This window comes from Podarcis gaigeae, assembly GCF_964106915.1.
Source record: "Podarcis gaigeae genome assembly, chromosome: 9".
NCBI lineage: Eukaryota > Metazoa > Chordata > Lepidosauria > Squamata > Lacertidae > Podarcis > Podarcis gaigeae.
The window spans coordinates 70817472-70832249 of record NC_139685.1 but is presented as its reverse complement, the minus strand read 5'-3'; the positions used below and the strand labels follow the sequence as shown (position 1 = coordinate 70832249).

The window sequence follows — 14778 nt, the reverse complement described above, 5'->3', positions numbered from 1 at the left end:
TACATAATGGTAAGACTAACGTGAGGTGTACTGAACTAGGCCAGTGTTTCCCAAACTTGGGTCTCCAGCTACTGTTGGACTACAACTCCCATCATCCCCATCTAGCAGAGATGATGGGAACTGTAGTCCAAAAGCAGGTAGAGGCTCAAGTTTGGGAAACGCTGTACAAGGCCAATGGTAAGGAACCAAGGACCTTCCTGATGTGGTTGGATTCCAGGTCCCATTAGCTCCAGCCAGCATGGTCAATGGTCAGAGAGGATGTGAACTGAACTCTAGTCCAGCAACCACTAGAGATACACAACTCTCCCACCCCTGACCTTAAGTACAGCTACGAAGTGACCCTGAAGACCACATTAGAAGTTGTTTTTTGTGTGTGTGTTTTTTGCCAAAACATTTGAAGACGTCCCTCTGAAACCTTGGAAGGTTAGAAAGTTACCCAACCTAACTTCGTTGGTGAGATTCTTATAATTATACCCATGAGTTCCTGGATTCATCCCTGTTCCAGGCACCAACCTTGAGTTTGTGTTCTTTCCGGTTGACAATAACAGCTGTGATCTGCTGGTCCATGAAGATAAGGATGGTCACCAGCAATGCAGGGATGGCTGCTGCCAGATACACCCACCAGGGATTCTCGCCAAATGGCGGGACGATCCAGCCTCTGTGGGGGCTTGTTGGCTTCGGGGGAAAGGAGATGAAGATGAGTATTAGAGAGACATAGCAAAAAACGTATCTGGACCAAATGAACACTTTGCTAGATCACTCGAACACCAAGTTCTTAGAGAAGAATGCAGGACCTTCAGGGACCATAACAAAAAAAAAAAAATCCCAACCAGCAGGGGCGTATGCTCACTTCTTGGTGGCACCTTATTAATTTGCAAAATGTTCCGAGCTGCCAGCGTTAATGCTTGGCAAAGAGCATAAAATCAAGAACAGAATTACATCCATAGAGCAAATATAAAACCAACCACCCATCAGTAGTTCAGTAATACATCAACGGAACACCTTGGCGAACAGATGAGTTTTAAGAAGGCACCTGCCAATACTGAAGGTCTGATGTTCCTTGGGGGCATATTCCAAAGGATAGGTGCCACCAGACTAAAGACCCTCGTCTTAGAGGACATAAAATGGACCTTGGGAGAATAAGGAGCCACAAAGTGTCTCTCCAAAGTATTGACGTGACCAGGCAGGATAGTCAAGTGTTATAACCCGGCCCCATGTTGTTCAGGGCTTTAGTTCAAGAACTTAACCTTGGCTTGGCAAGTGTAATTCTTGTGGCCTTCAACAGCCTTGCTGCAGCTCAGAGAAGAGGGCAGAAAGAGCCAACAGGGTTGGCGAGGGAAGCTCAGAAACCCACAAAGCAGAAAATAGTGGCAGCACTGGCTGCTCTCAGGGACGCTTCATACACTTCTGTAGTGTAGTAGCCAGTTTCATGTAGCTGTAATGCCTGCCAGAGGGAACCAGGTGGGAGAGTCAGGTTCATGCTAGCTTCCCACATTAGTGCTGTAATATTAGGGTTGCCATATTTCAATAAGTGCAAATCTGAACACAAAAGTTATTTTATTTTGCCCAAAGCTGTTGAGCGTTTTCGGCAAAATCGCCCCCAAAAGACATTTTTGAGCTATTTTTTTAAAAAAGAAAAACAACACTGGTCAGTGAGAAAGAGGAGGATTGGTTTGAGAAGATATTGAATCATTTGGGTAGGTTTGAACAATTTGAGGCAATTAAAATGTTAAAAGTTCAATAAACCTTGTGGAGGGAGGAGTGTTAATGTATATAGAAGTGTACATATGGTTGATTTGAATATGTTATTATTGAATATTATTGAATATGTATATTATTGAATAGGTATACCCAATGTATCAGCCACCTGGGGGGGTTTCACTGTTTGTGTTTTGGTGGTTGGCAAAAAAATAAAATATTTTAAAAAAGAAAAACAATGCCAACATGGGTTGCCATATGTCCGGATTTTGCCAATTTCCAACCGGATACTGCTTCCGACAGGAGTATTCTGGGTATGTCCAGGAAATTCCAGACGTATGGCAACCATATGACGTGCCCAGCCCACGCAGTACCCGGGTGCATTACATTACATCATGGGGAGTGGGCAATGGAGAAGCAGCATCCACAACACAAAGGGACATGTTCGCTATGTCAACACATCACAGTTTCTTGCCTTCTTTTATGGGAGCTGAGGATGGAATGATTGACTTACCTTGAATTCGCTTGGCACAAGGAGTTTCGGTGTGTCCACACCTACCAGAGCATCAATTCCACAGAAAATGAAGATGGAAAGGATGATGGCAAAGTCGCTGATCAACTTCCTTGCCTGGAAAAAACACAGGTGTTGATTGCAGTGGTTGTTTATGTATTATATGTATTATGTATTATATTCTGTTGTTATTCTTGTTTGAACTTCCTAGTCGCTTGTTACACACACACAAAAGATCTCCAAGCAACTTACAACATATTTAAAAGCATTGGCTTAAGTAAAAATACATCGCAATAGTAACACACTTATGCAAAATAGATGTAACTCATTAAAAATATGCATAGCAATCTCCCGCCCTGCAACACACATAATAACAGTAACAGAAAGGTGCATTAGCACAACTAACAGCAGGCAACATCATCATAGTCCGTGTAACTTCTCTTCATCCCATAGGGTCAAAGGGGCAGTGCACAGAATAACCAGTCAAAACACAAAGCTCTAACCCATAATATGGACATTAAAATTATTTTAAAAATTAAAACGATAAAATAACATTCAGTAGGAAGACATTCCATCCTTAGTTAAAAAGTAGTACCAGGCTACTGTGAACAACTATTTCATTTTACTTTGGCTGCCACTTAAATAAGGCACTGCCCAGTGAGTGTTTGATGGACACAGAAGGAAAAAGCAAAAAAAGCACACAATCAGTGTTCAGAAAAAATGCTTCTGGAGAATACCATCAGCTGGTTCTCCAGTAACCAATGGACCAGAGAGGCAGGTGAAAGGAATGCTGACAATGACAGAACCCTTTGCAAATATATTCCCTGACCTCTGGACTGGATCCTTGGCTCTGATGATCTGGATTCCCTGACCTCTGGACTGTCTTATGTGGATTCTGCTCTCAGGCAAGCGTTCCTTGCAGACTCCTAGCCCCTGCTCACTCAGCAATGAGACTTGGGCGGGGCTATGACAGACATGCCAAGATACTTACGGTGGTTGGGAAATAACGGCTGGTCTTGAACTTCTTCAGGGCCATCGAGCAGGTATAGGTGCCCAGGAAGAGCATGCAGGACATAAGTGTGATGTCGGGAACGTATTTGCAATTGTTGCCGAAGAGGACTCCCCCGTATTTCAAGCACTCCTTCTTTCCCAGAGATGACCAATCGATCGTGCCATTGTGCTGCAAACCAACAACAGAGATGGCATCTGTTAACTAATTAAGAGAAGCTTACTCTCCTGGTATGCCCCACGGAGGACCTTAAGGTCCATAAATAGCAACACCCTAGAGGTCCTGGGCCTTAAGGAAGTTAGATTAACATCAACCAGAGCCAGGGCCTTTTCAAAACTGGTTCCGGCCTGGTGGAACGCTCTGCCTCATGAGACCAGGGCCCTGCAGGATCAGAGTTGTTCTGCCTGGCCTTTGGCTTGGAATCAACTTGATTCCATCCCCCTCTTTCTTTTTTCCTTTCTCCTCCTGTGAAGAGGCTGCATCTTAATGTTTTAATGTTGTGTTTTAATCTTGTTTTTAAGTTGTATTTTAATCAACTTGTTTTTATTATTGGTCTTGGTCGGGGAGGGCAGGGTATAAATAAAAACTATTATTATTATTATTATTATTATTATTATTATTATTATTATTATTTACAGCAATCCACCGTTGCTTTCTCAATCCACAAAAGGCATGTCGCAAAGCTGGGTGAAATTCAAATAAGCCCCCAGATGAGGAGAGGATGAGACCCCCCCCCCCAGGTGCTAAATTGCAAAGGTGCTAAGTTTCCTGACAGTGAGAACTACAGCAATCCAGGACAGACCAGTGGCCACTGGGAGACCAACAGCAGGCAAAGCCAGAATCAATGATAGAATGGACCAATTCTGGTTTTGCTTCCATCCTCCTCCCTGCTGCATTCTACAATGAAAACACTGGGACCACACTGAAGTGATACTAAGTAAGGAGGTAGAGCTTGGTGGAATAGCCTCCCCTGGAGTAATCTGTCACGCAGGAGTTTTGGCTGTGTGAACCAAAACTTTATTTTGCCTTGGGGTACATCAATTTGAGAAGCTGAGCACAACACATTAAGATCTCACCAGTAAGTGGGCACGGGCAGCATCTTTAGGTTTGCCATCGTCTTTTGCTTTTGGAAACAGCCTGGGTCCTCTAAACCCTTTCAGGAAAATAACACAGGACCTAGAATGATTTAGCTAAAAGCAAAAGCTCCTGCCGACAGCTTTTGTCTAATCTTAATACCGCAGTAAGGGAAGGAGGATTCACTGAGATCTTTGTTTTTGCTTCACCTTCCTTCCCAACCCTCCACATTTGTCTCATTGTGTTCCTCTGTGTCACTTTTGAAGATTGCCATCTAGCACTCGTGATCTTCCTTTAATCTATATTCAGAAGCGCTACACCGGAGGCATGCGGTCCTCTTCAGGCTATTTCTTTTATCACCCAGTTTTCAGAACAGGATTCCTTTTGTTCAAGCCCCAAAATCTCACTGCGAAGGCAGATTTCACTGCCAAGAAACCTTAGGGAGGATGGCCCTCCCTAGCGCTGCGGAGTGGAAAATAAAATAGAATCCAGAGACCACGGTGGTGCAAGAGGCAATGTAAACTTGTCGAGAGAGGACTTGGCAGGCTCTTTTGATCCATTGGTGTCAGCAAAATCATGACTCGACTCTACTGCAGCCTCGGAAAATGTCTAAGAAAGTCTTGCTCCAGTTCAGAGAGCCTCTCAATGCTCTCGTTGACTTTGGCAAGTGAAAATTGTCACCAAAGAACCAGGCCACAACTCAGTGCAGGGACGGAGAGCTTGCAGCCTTCCAGGCGCTGCCAGTCTACAATTCCCTATAATATAGGTTTGTTGTTGTTGTTTTGTTAGACTACAATTCCCATCATCCCTGACTATTTGCCTTGCTGGCCGGGGCTGATGGGTGATGGACTCCAACAACATCTGGAGGGCCACAGATTCCCCACCTCTATTTTATATAATGTTTGTGATATACAGTACACGTAACTGAAATGCACGCATATTCTCTCCCTATGTATGTACTTCTTCCCTTTCCTCTTTTCTCAGTGGCGTCAAATTTAAGACAGTAAGCCCCATGGGGCAGAGACTTCTCTTTTTTGGGCTCTGTAAAAGACTAGACACCAATGACACGGTATAAATATTGATGCCATCTACGTATAAAGTGTGCCGCTGCAAAATCAGCAAAAGAAAAGAGCCCTGCCTCAACGAGCTTGCAACCTACTTTTTTGCAAGGGAGGGAATGCAAGAGAAAGGAGAGGCAATGATTAACAAGGAGAGAGAGAGGAAGGAGGAAGGACCAAGAGGAGGGTAGTAAGAGTCAGGAGCAAGGGGGTGGGGAGGAAGATGCCAAAGCGAAGAACAAGAAAAGCTGACCCTAGCAAGCCAGGCTAGAGGAGGAGGCGGGGGATGAGAAGGCGGAAGCTATTTTGGCAGCCGATGCACAGGGGGACTGATGGGACATGCCATTTCCTATGCAAACACAAGAAGCACCTTGAGGCTATGGCACTTTGTCACAGTACATTGTAATGCTCAGCAGTTTCCTCCTCTTTTTCTGGCTGCCTTGCAGAATTTCTAATAGGATGCCCTTCCCATTCTTAATAGCCATTTAAAACAGGCCAAGGATGCTATATGGTTCCCCTTGCGAGGGTGAGTTATGTGCAGGGTGCATGGCCCCAGTTAAGGCATGTATCTCACCTGCCCGGCATCGTTTCACAGACCTCAGGACAGACACAAGCAGAGGGCTTGTCGTCACTGCACATTGCTCTTCCCAGAAGCAGTCCTCCTTGGCCACTGCCTCATCTCCCTCCACGCAGGCTCTCTCTATCACTTCCCCCTCATCCCCATGTGTACAGGGTCATGCTATCATTAGGGGCAGCTGGAAGGGAATGGCAGCACTGTGATGCTGGGGCCCCTGCCAGCCAAGTTACAGTGCTTACCCCGAAGGGAGAGGTGGAGCAGAGGTCAGCAAGCGCAGAGGAGAGCCAATCGCCAGTCTTGCCACTGAGCCCACACAGCACTGATCCGCCTGATACTTTGACCTTCCTGATAAGCACAGTGATGTGACTGATGCGTAGCTGGGCGCATGACCCCCGCAACTGCCCACCAGCCTTCACTCTGTCTCCCTTTTGCTGCCATAGGAGTCAGTGTTGCACAGAGGTTAGAGACCTGGAAGACTTCAGTTTAGATCTGGCATGGGCAAACTCGGCCCTCCAAATGTTTGGGGACTACAACTCCCATCATCCCTAGCTAACAGGACCAGTGGTCAGGGATGATGGGAACTGTAGTCCCAAAACATCTGGATGGCTGAGTTTGCCCATGCCTGGTTTAGATCCCCGCTCAGCCCAGATGCTCAGCGGGCGGCTTTGAGTCAGTCACTGTCTCTCAGCCGGACCTACCTCACAGAGTCGTTGTAAGGGCAAAATAGAGAGGTGAAGAAGTGTGCATGCCACTTTGAGCTCTTTGGGGGCGGGGTGTGGAAATAAAGGCTAATAATAATAATAAATAATAATAATAATAGTGCCCATGCTGAAACACTCCCCGTCTGAAATCCCACAAAGAAATCACCATGCTGTTGAATTTAAACACCAGGTGGTGTTTCATTTCTACAGGAAAAGGGGAAAGAGTTCAGACAAAATTTGGCATTTTTAATCCCTTCCGAAATCAAAAGAACTTGCTCATGACTAAATGATTTAAGCACACACCATTTCCCTCCAACTGTATCAGTTTGTTCCTTTATGTTATGAATCTGGGCACAGGGGGGGAAATTAAAGCTATAACCCTCTACCCACTTACCTGGCAACAAATGTCACTGAATTCCAAGAGATTAAAAATAAAAGGTTCAAAAGAGTGGCGAAGCACTGAAGTGTAACAGATAATGTAACTTGCACAGAACACAGAAACGTCAAGTGTCCGTTTTCCTCATTAGCTCAGCTTACCATCTCAGTAGAGTTACTTGCAGGCCAATAAGATGGGGTTGTGGCTGTCACGTTAAATGCAGAAGAATTAACTGCAAAAGACAAAAGAGAGCAGAACGCAGCGTTTTGAAAGAAGCGCTTTAAATGTTGTGGGAAACAAGTTGCAATTAAAAAGAAACTCACAGCCCCTTCGCCTATCTAAAAATAATATCCAGTTAAGACTCGCAATCCTCTTATGCTGCAACCTATAAACAGTCCAAAGAGAGATTCTCAATTACTCCAAAGACATAGAAAAGCTTTAAAAAGTAGACAACACTTCACTCCAAAACCTGCATCGCTCATCATTTGCTTTCTACCCAATATAGACACACACAAAAAACCTGCCCCTTAATTGTCCTGGATTATTTCGGTGCCTGCATGACTACAGATTGGAACCCTTATCAGTATTCCACTGCAAAATCATCATTAATAAATCCTCATGTTATCCAGGAGATCAAAGTGCATAACAAGATCAGAACTTTCAACTCTTTGCCATTTTATTCCTTCATTATATAGGGATAATAGTTTGAGTGTTAAAATGGTTGTGCTTGCAGTTAAGGTGTGTTGAAGAAGATTCAGCATTTCCCTTGTGGGTGGGTGGGTGTGGGTGGCAGTGGGGGGGGGGAGATCCTCCAACCTGTCAGGATTTTAGAAAAGACTGAAACATGCCTGCCGAGTACATTAAAAGAATGATACTTAAAGCAACCATAAACAGCAGTTTGCATCCCTTTAGTATACTTATACGCTATTGGAAAAATCATTGGCAATTTTTGTCTTTCAGTCCACAGTGTCACAGAACCATCAAATCATAGAATTTTGGAGTTGGAAGGGACCCCAAGGGTCATCAAGTCCAATAATAATATTATTATTATAATTTATTATTTATACCCCACCCATCTGGCTGGGTTTCCCCAGCCACTCTGGGAAGCTTCCAGCAGAATATTAAAATGCAATAATCTATTAAACATTAAAAGCCTCCCTAAACAGGGCTGCCTTCAGATGTCTTCTAAAAGTCTGGTAGTTGTTGTTCTCTTTGACATCTGGTGGGAGGGCGTTCCACAGGGCGGGCGCCACTACCGAGAAGGCCCTCTGCCTGGTTCCCTGTAACTTGGCTTCTCGCAATGAGGGAACCACCAGAAGGCCCTCGGCGCTGGACCTCAGTGTCCGGGCAGAACGATGGAGGTGGAGACGCTCCTTCAGGAATCTCAGCTAAAACATCCATGACAGGTGGCCATCCAACTTCTGCTTCAAAACCTCCAAAGAAACCTCCCTCTCGAGGGAGCCCATTCCACTGTCGAACTCTTACTGTCAAGAAAGCTCTTCCTGATGTTGAGTTGGAATCTCCTTTATTGTAACCTGAAGCCATCGGTTCAAGTCCTCCCCTCCAGAACAGGAGAAAACAAGCCTGTTCCTTTTTCCATGTGACAGCCCTTGAGACACTGAAGGTGGCTATCATTTTTCCTTTCAAGGCATCAGTTTTACACTGTAGCATTTGAGAGGTTTTGGTATGCTGTTTCCAAAAAGGATCGTGGGGATGGGGGCTTGGGTTACTGGGATGTCGTTTTTAATTTTGATTATGGATTTTGTGGTTTTGCATTTTGATTCTATTCTGCGAATCGCCCTGAGACCTCCGGATTTAGGCCAGTATATAAATGCAACAAATAATAATAATGGGCCTATCAGGCAAGCTTGATTAGGACAGTCCTTTGGGGCCCAGAGAGATGAAGATGGTGGCAGGTGGGTGCCAGGAACATAGAACATGACCTTATGCCAAAGTCAGACCACAGGTCTATCTAACTCAGTATTGTTGACTCTGAATGACAGACGCTCTCCGGGTTATCAGAAAGGTTATCAGAAAGCCCTGCATGGGGATGCTGGGGGTTGAATCTGGGTTCTTTCACATGCAGTCTTCTACCACTAAGCTACAGCCCTTCTCAACATGTTCTCAACAGTTTCCATACAGGAGAAATAGAAGCCGAACAGATCTGGTGAACAGTGGCCAGTCTACACGCCAGCTTCCTCGACAGAAGGTGAGGGGTTGTTCCCTTTCACCGGCATCAGGACCCTCTGCCATGGCCGCAGCCCAGCACTTCACAAAACCAGGCTGTGATGCTCAGCATTGAAAGTAAAGGTTTAGATCAGGGACCAGCAAACTTTTTCAGCAGGGGGCCGGTCCACTGTCCCTCAGACCTTGTGGGGGGCCGGACTATATTTTTTTTTGGGGGGGGGGGGATTCCTATGCCTCACATATAACCCAGAGATGCATTTTAAATAAAAGGACACATTCTACTCATGTGAAAACACACTGGTTCCTGGACCATCTGCGAGCCAGATTTAGAAAGCGATTGGGCCTGATCCGGCCTCTGGGCCTTCGTTTGCCTACGCCTGGTCTAGATAAAGGTGGACCCTGCCTCATTCCTGCAGCATCACCAGATTTCACTGGGGGGGGGGGGACACACAGCCAATGCTTGAATGGAAAACTGCAGTTACTTTAAATAGCACCACAAAGCCTGCACAACCTCAGCCTCACAAGCACAGCTCTCCCAGTGTTAATACACACTGGAAACAAATCGAGCCTTTTTTTTTTCCTTTCCACCTTACGCTGTTAACAAATTTTATACAAACATCCTTCGGGGGGTTTTTTTAACTGTGTCCATCCCTAGGGAAAGTCAACAATAAACGCGCGTGAGATCAGACGAAGAAAGAGACTTGGAGACTTGCTTTGTTGTGCTTACTTTCCAATTTCTTTCCTTCCACTACCCCAAACTACTTTGCTGCAGTACTGGCTGAAAACCAGCAGGAGATGCAGTAAGCCAATAATCAAATCTAGTTCCTGAGCCTAAGCAAAGGAGGAGGGATCTTCTTCCACTGCTTATTTCATTCATCAAATGGAATATGAGTGCAGGCACATGTGTGCAAAGGGATTTCAATAGCTGGTTTTAGAAAAGGGCTGCTGTAGGAGTGTGGCTTTTAATAGCTGTTGGATTATCTGTTAGTGACACACACACACACACACACACACACACACACATTTAATTTAAGCTGTTCACACATTATTAAGCACCTAGTATAGAATTTGAAGAATTAACTGTGGAATGATGAGCAGTAAATGCTGCCAACTTAACTGGAAGAAACTACACCAGCCCATTCCACCTGGTTTTCTAGATCTTGGAGTGCCTGTTCCAGAGAACAAGTATGTTCTGCAGCAAAGCACATTCCTTACATCCTCCCTGGAAAGGACAAAACTGGCAAAGCCATGCGTGGCACCTCAAAGACTAAAGGATTTATTGCAACATACCCTTTCATTGGTGATAAATCCCATTCATCAGATGCAAAAAAACAAGATACGGTCATTTTTTTTGCTGCTGCAGGGGATGAAAATGAAAATGTCTCCCACAGCCTTTAAACCTGGCTGGGGTAAAAGCCAGAACAGGAACACATGATCACTACTGCTATTTTTAAAAGCATTTTAGGAGACCTGTGACACCCTAAGACTGGCCAATTTATTTGAGGTAAGGAGAACCCGTCGGCCATCAGGTTCCAAACAGCCCCAGCCAGCATGGCCAACTAGGGAGGCATGATGGGAGTTGTAGTTCAGCAACATCTGGAGGAATACTGGTTCACCATTCCAGCGATAAGACCAGGGGGAGGGGGTTAGATGGTGTCACAGCACTTTCAGGCAAGGAATGTCCAGAGTGAGGTAGTAGCTATTGTCAAAAGTACACTTAAAGGTAAAGGGACCCCTGACCATTAGGTCCAGTCGTGGCCAACTCTGGGGTTGCGACGCTCATCTCGCTTTATTGGTCAAGGGAGCCACTTCTGGCGAACCAGAGCAGAGCACGAAAATGCCGTTTACCTTCCCACCTGAGCGGTACCTATTTATCTACTTGCACTCTGACTTACTTCCAAACTGCTAGGTTGGCAGGAGCAGGGACCGAGCAATGGGAGCTCACCCTGTCATGGGGATTCGAACCGCCCACCTTCTGATCAGCTATGTCTCTCAGCTACTTCTAGGTGTGCACCTGATAAAGCAGTTGCAGCAGGAACCCAGCCTCAGCTTATGCATATCTCCCCCCGCACTGAACGTCACGCAAGCAGGCGAAGACTATGCCTGCGTATAGCCTTCTGCTCCTCCCACTTCAATCCTCTCCTGTTCCTGGGAGCAGGAGAGATGGGGGCAGGAGGAGGACCACCAGCTTGACCTCTCTCTCCTTCCTCCTGTACCTGTTCTTGCAGCTTCTCCTGCCTCTGACTCTAGTCTCCCCAGGTCACTGTTCCCTTCTTCCAAGTCAGTCTCCAACCCCCACTCCCTTCTCACGATCAGAATCCAGCCATCACTCCTCAGATGCAAAAAGCAGTCCTGAAACTATGTCCATTTATCCACACAAGAGTCCTGCTGGATCAGGCCAAGGAAGGCCTATCTAGTCCTGCATCCTGCTTTTACAGGAGACATCAAGGTGCCAATAGGAAGCCTGTAAGCCAGACCTGAGAACAAGAGCCCTCTCCTGATCCCAGGCAACTAGTATTGAGAGGCATGCAGCCTCCAATGGTTCAGGAAGAACACCAGCCATTGTGGCGAGTCCCCGTTGATATTCTTAAAGGTGAAGGTACCCCTGACCGTGAGGTCCAGTCGTGGCCGACTCTGGGGTTGCAGCGCTCATCTCGCTTTATTGGCTGAGGGAGCCGGCGTACAGCTTCCAGGTCATGTGGTGTGAACCAGAGCAGCGCACAGAAACACCATTTACCTTCCCGCCGGAGTGGTACCTATTTATCTACTTGCACTTTGACATGCTTTCAAACTGCTAGGTTGGCAGGAGCAGGGACCGAGCAACGGCAGCTCACCCCATGATTGGGAATCGAACAGCTGACCTTTTGATCGGCAAGTCCTAGGCTCTGTGGTTTAACCCACAGCACCACCTGTGTCCCGTTGACAGTCTTATCCCTCATAATATTGCCTAGTCTTCTTTGAAAGCCATCCAAGTTAGCAGCTAAATCTTTTGGAAGCAAATTCCAGTTTTCCAATGCGCTGCATGAAGAAGTGTTCTCTTTGCCCTGTATCTCCCAAGATTTAGCTTCATTTGCTTATTTACTTGGTGCATTTGTACCCCACCTTTCCTAAAGGGAGACCAAGGCAGAATACTCTGTGGTCCTTTCCCCTGTTTTGTACCCACAACAACCCTGCAATGAAGACTAGGCTGAGAGACAGTGAATGGCCCCAAGGTCATACAGTGAGCTTCATGGCTGAAACTGGATTTGAACTAGGGTCTCCCCCCCCCTCTAGTCAAAACACTCTAACTACTACACTGTGCTGCCTCTCATTATAAATCTAGGATCACAGGGAAGCACTTCTAGACAAGAGAATCTACCTGCCTGCCTTCCAGCAGGCTTGAGGTCCAGCACCTCTCATATTAAGCACTCTGGCTTCATATTTAATGCATAATGCTTGAAATGAATCCAGGCACAGGCCATCTGACGTACGACAGGTAGGATGCAGAACGGGTCATGTTCCTGTTTGGCAAGCATGCTGAATGCTCAAGTTTGCTTTGTTCAGTGCCAGACTTCTGACTCACTGCTGTCTCAATGCTGGACATACCTCGCTACTGACAAAAGTTGACTGCCACATATCGTGCACTACTCAACTCGAGCTCTTTGTACTCCTGTTTCTACCACCAAGGCAAGATTTAATTTTAGTGTCCGAGGACATCAGACCTGGGGCGGGTGGGAGGGATGGGAGAGGGTGAGCCACTTTGTGGAAAAGGAGGATGGAGATGTTTTAATAAATTATGGTCTGCTGGCTCTCTTGTTTCTCGTACAAAGGATGCAATGCAAGTAAATCATCTCTCTAGGAGGAATTTTTATTATTATTATTTAGAAGTGGGTAAAAAGCACCTTGCACAAAAAAGAATGAATCCCTGTTAGTTAGTTATCATGTTGGCTCCGTTAACTGGAATTAAATGGAAAATGTGTAATGGATAAAAAGTTTCATATGGAACCTCTATGCCCGCCAAGCCTAACCTGGTAACCTCTAGATCTTTTCATACCTCGTGCTGCCTTCCCAAAGCTGGATAAGCAAGGCAGGGTCCTAGAGCCCTCCCATAGCTGGGAAAGCACTATCTAGGCTTTGGCAAGGAAGTTGGAGGACTCCTGCAGCCTGTCAAGAGCCCTTGTGCCTCCTTTCCAAAGCCCAATGCATCGCCTCTGGCAAGGAAGCACAAGAGCTGGGAGGAGCATCAAATGTTGCCAAAGGCTGCCAAAAAAAGGCCTCCAGAGCCACTTGAGAGCCAGTGTGGTGTAGTGGTTAAGAGCGGTAGACTCGTAACCTGGTGAACCTGGTTCGATTCCCCGCTCCACATGCAGCTGCTGGGTGACCTTGGGCTGGTCACACTTCTTTGAAGTCTCTCAGCCCCACTCACCTCACAGAGTGTTTGTTGTGGGGGAGGAAGGGAAAGGAGAATGTTAGCCACTTTGAGACTGGGGTAGTGATAAAGCGGGATATCAAATCCAAACTCTTATTCTTCTCTTCTTATCTAGATGTTTCAGACTACAATCCCCCCTTAAGGAAATCAGCCCTGAGTGATCACTGGAAGGCCAGATCCTGAAGCTGAGGCTCCAATAATTTGGCCACCTCATGATAAGTGAAGACTCCCTGGAAAAGACCCTGATGTTGGGAAAGATGGAGGGCACAAGGAGAAGGGGACGACAGAGGACAAGATGGGTGGACAGTGTTCTCGAAGCTACCAGCATGAGTTTGACCAAACGGCGGGAGGCAGTGGAAGACAGGAGTGCCTGGCGTACTTTGGTCCATGGGGCCATGGAGAGTCTGACACAACTAAAAGACTAAACAACAACAACAACAATCCCCCCTTGATCCCAACTAGCATGGACCATTGTCAAGGTTGCTGTGAATATCTGATAGGCACCAACCTAAGGAAGCATGCTGTGCGTGTTGGGCTGACACTATGGAAGGCCAATACAGGTAGGGAAAGTTGCAAGTTTTATTAGTCTGTTGGAGTGCTGAAAACCCCACCACGACACAGACAAGCGAGTGTACTTGCAGGTTGCTGGCAAGAAATCTCCCTCTTACCTGGGTCTGGCGGCATGCAGGTGCAGGAGTAAAGGGTAATCTGGTTCACTTTAAATTTGGAGTTGATGGGGTAGTAGTCTGCCAATTTGATCATCTTCTTGAAAGCGTCATAGATGAAGATGAAGCTGATGAGGGAGGAGAAGCCCTCTTCCGTGAACCGGGTGAAATACTGGACCAAGAAGCTGGCGTCAGTGGCAACCAGGATAAGACACAGGAAGGCGGACCACAAACCGATCCAGAGGCGGAACTCCAGATAATGTAGGTCATTGTCTCTGCAAACAAAGAGATAACCCAAGTGAAAATAAGAGGCAATAAGGGACAAGGGGGATGCAAGAGAGGAACAGAGTATTCCACAGTTTCAAAAGGAAGTGCATTCGGAAAAGCTACGTCAAGGCAAAGCTACATCAAGGGGAATCAGATTGTGCAAGCAAGGTTCAGTTGGAAGGTTTGTTCTCATTCCTCTACTTAGGGGGCAAAGAGGTGGGCATGACATTGAAGCCCCATCTCCCTA

The 14778-nt window shown here is 46.2% G+C and overlaps 1 protein-coding gene across 10 annotated transcripts in view; it reads right to left on the bottom strand.

Annotated features, from left to right (window-relative positions):
* The window catches only part of SLC4A4 (solute carrier family 4 member 4), a 194401-nt gene that overhangs the window by 29188 nt on the left and 150435 nt on the right, over positions 1-14778 (bottom strand). For all 10 annotated transcript variants that reach the window (XR_014568331.1, XR_014568332.1, XR_014568333.1 and 7 more), the window contains 5 exons: positions 14268-14539; positions 7166-7236; positions 3201-3389; positions 2213-2326; positions 514-675 (listed from right to left, as the gene is read on the bottom strand). Coding sequence is in view for 6 of the 10 variants with exons in the window: in XM_083756374.1 (XP_083612500.1) it covers positions 514-675; positions 2213-2326; positions 3201-3389; positions 7166-7236; positions 14268-14539 (808 nt within the window). In the remaining 4 variants the exon portion in view is untranslated. The remainder of the gene's footprint in view (positions 1-513; positions 676-2212; positions 2327-3200; positions 3390-7165; positions 7237-14267; positions 14540-14778) is intronic.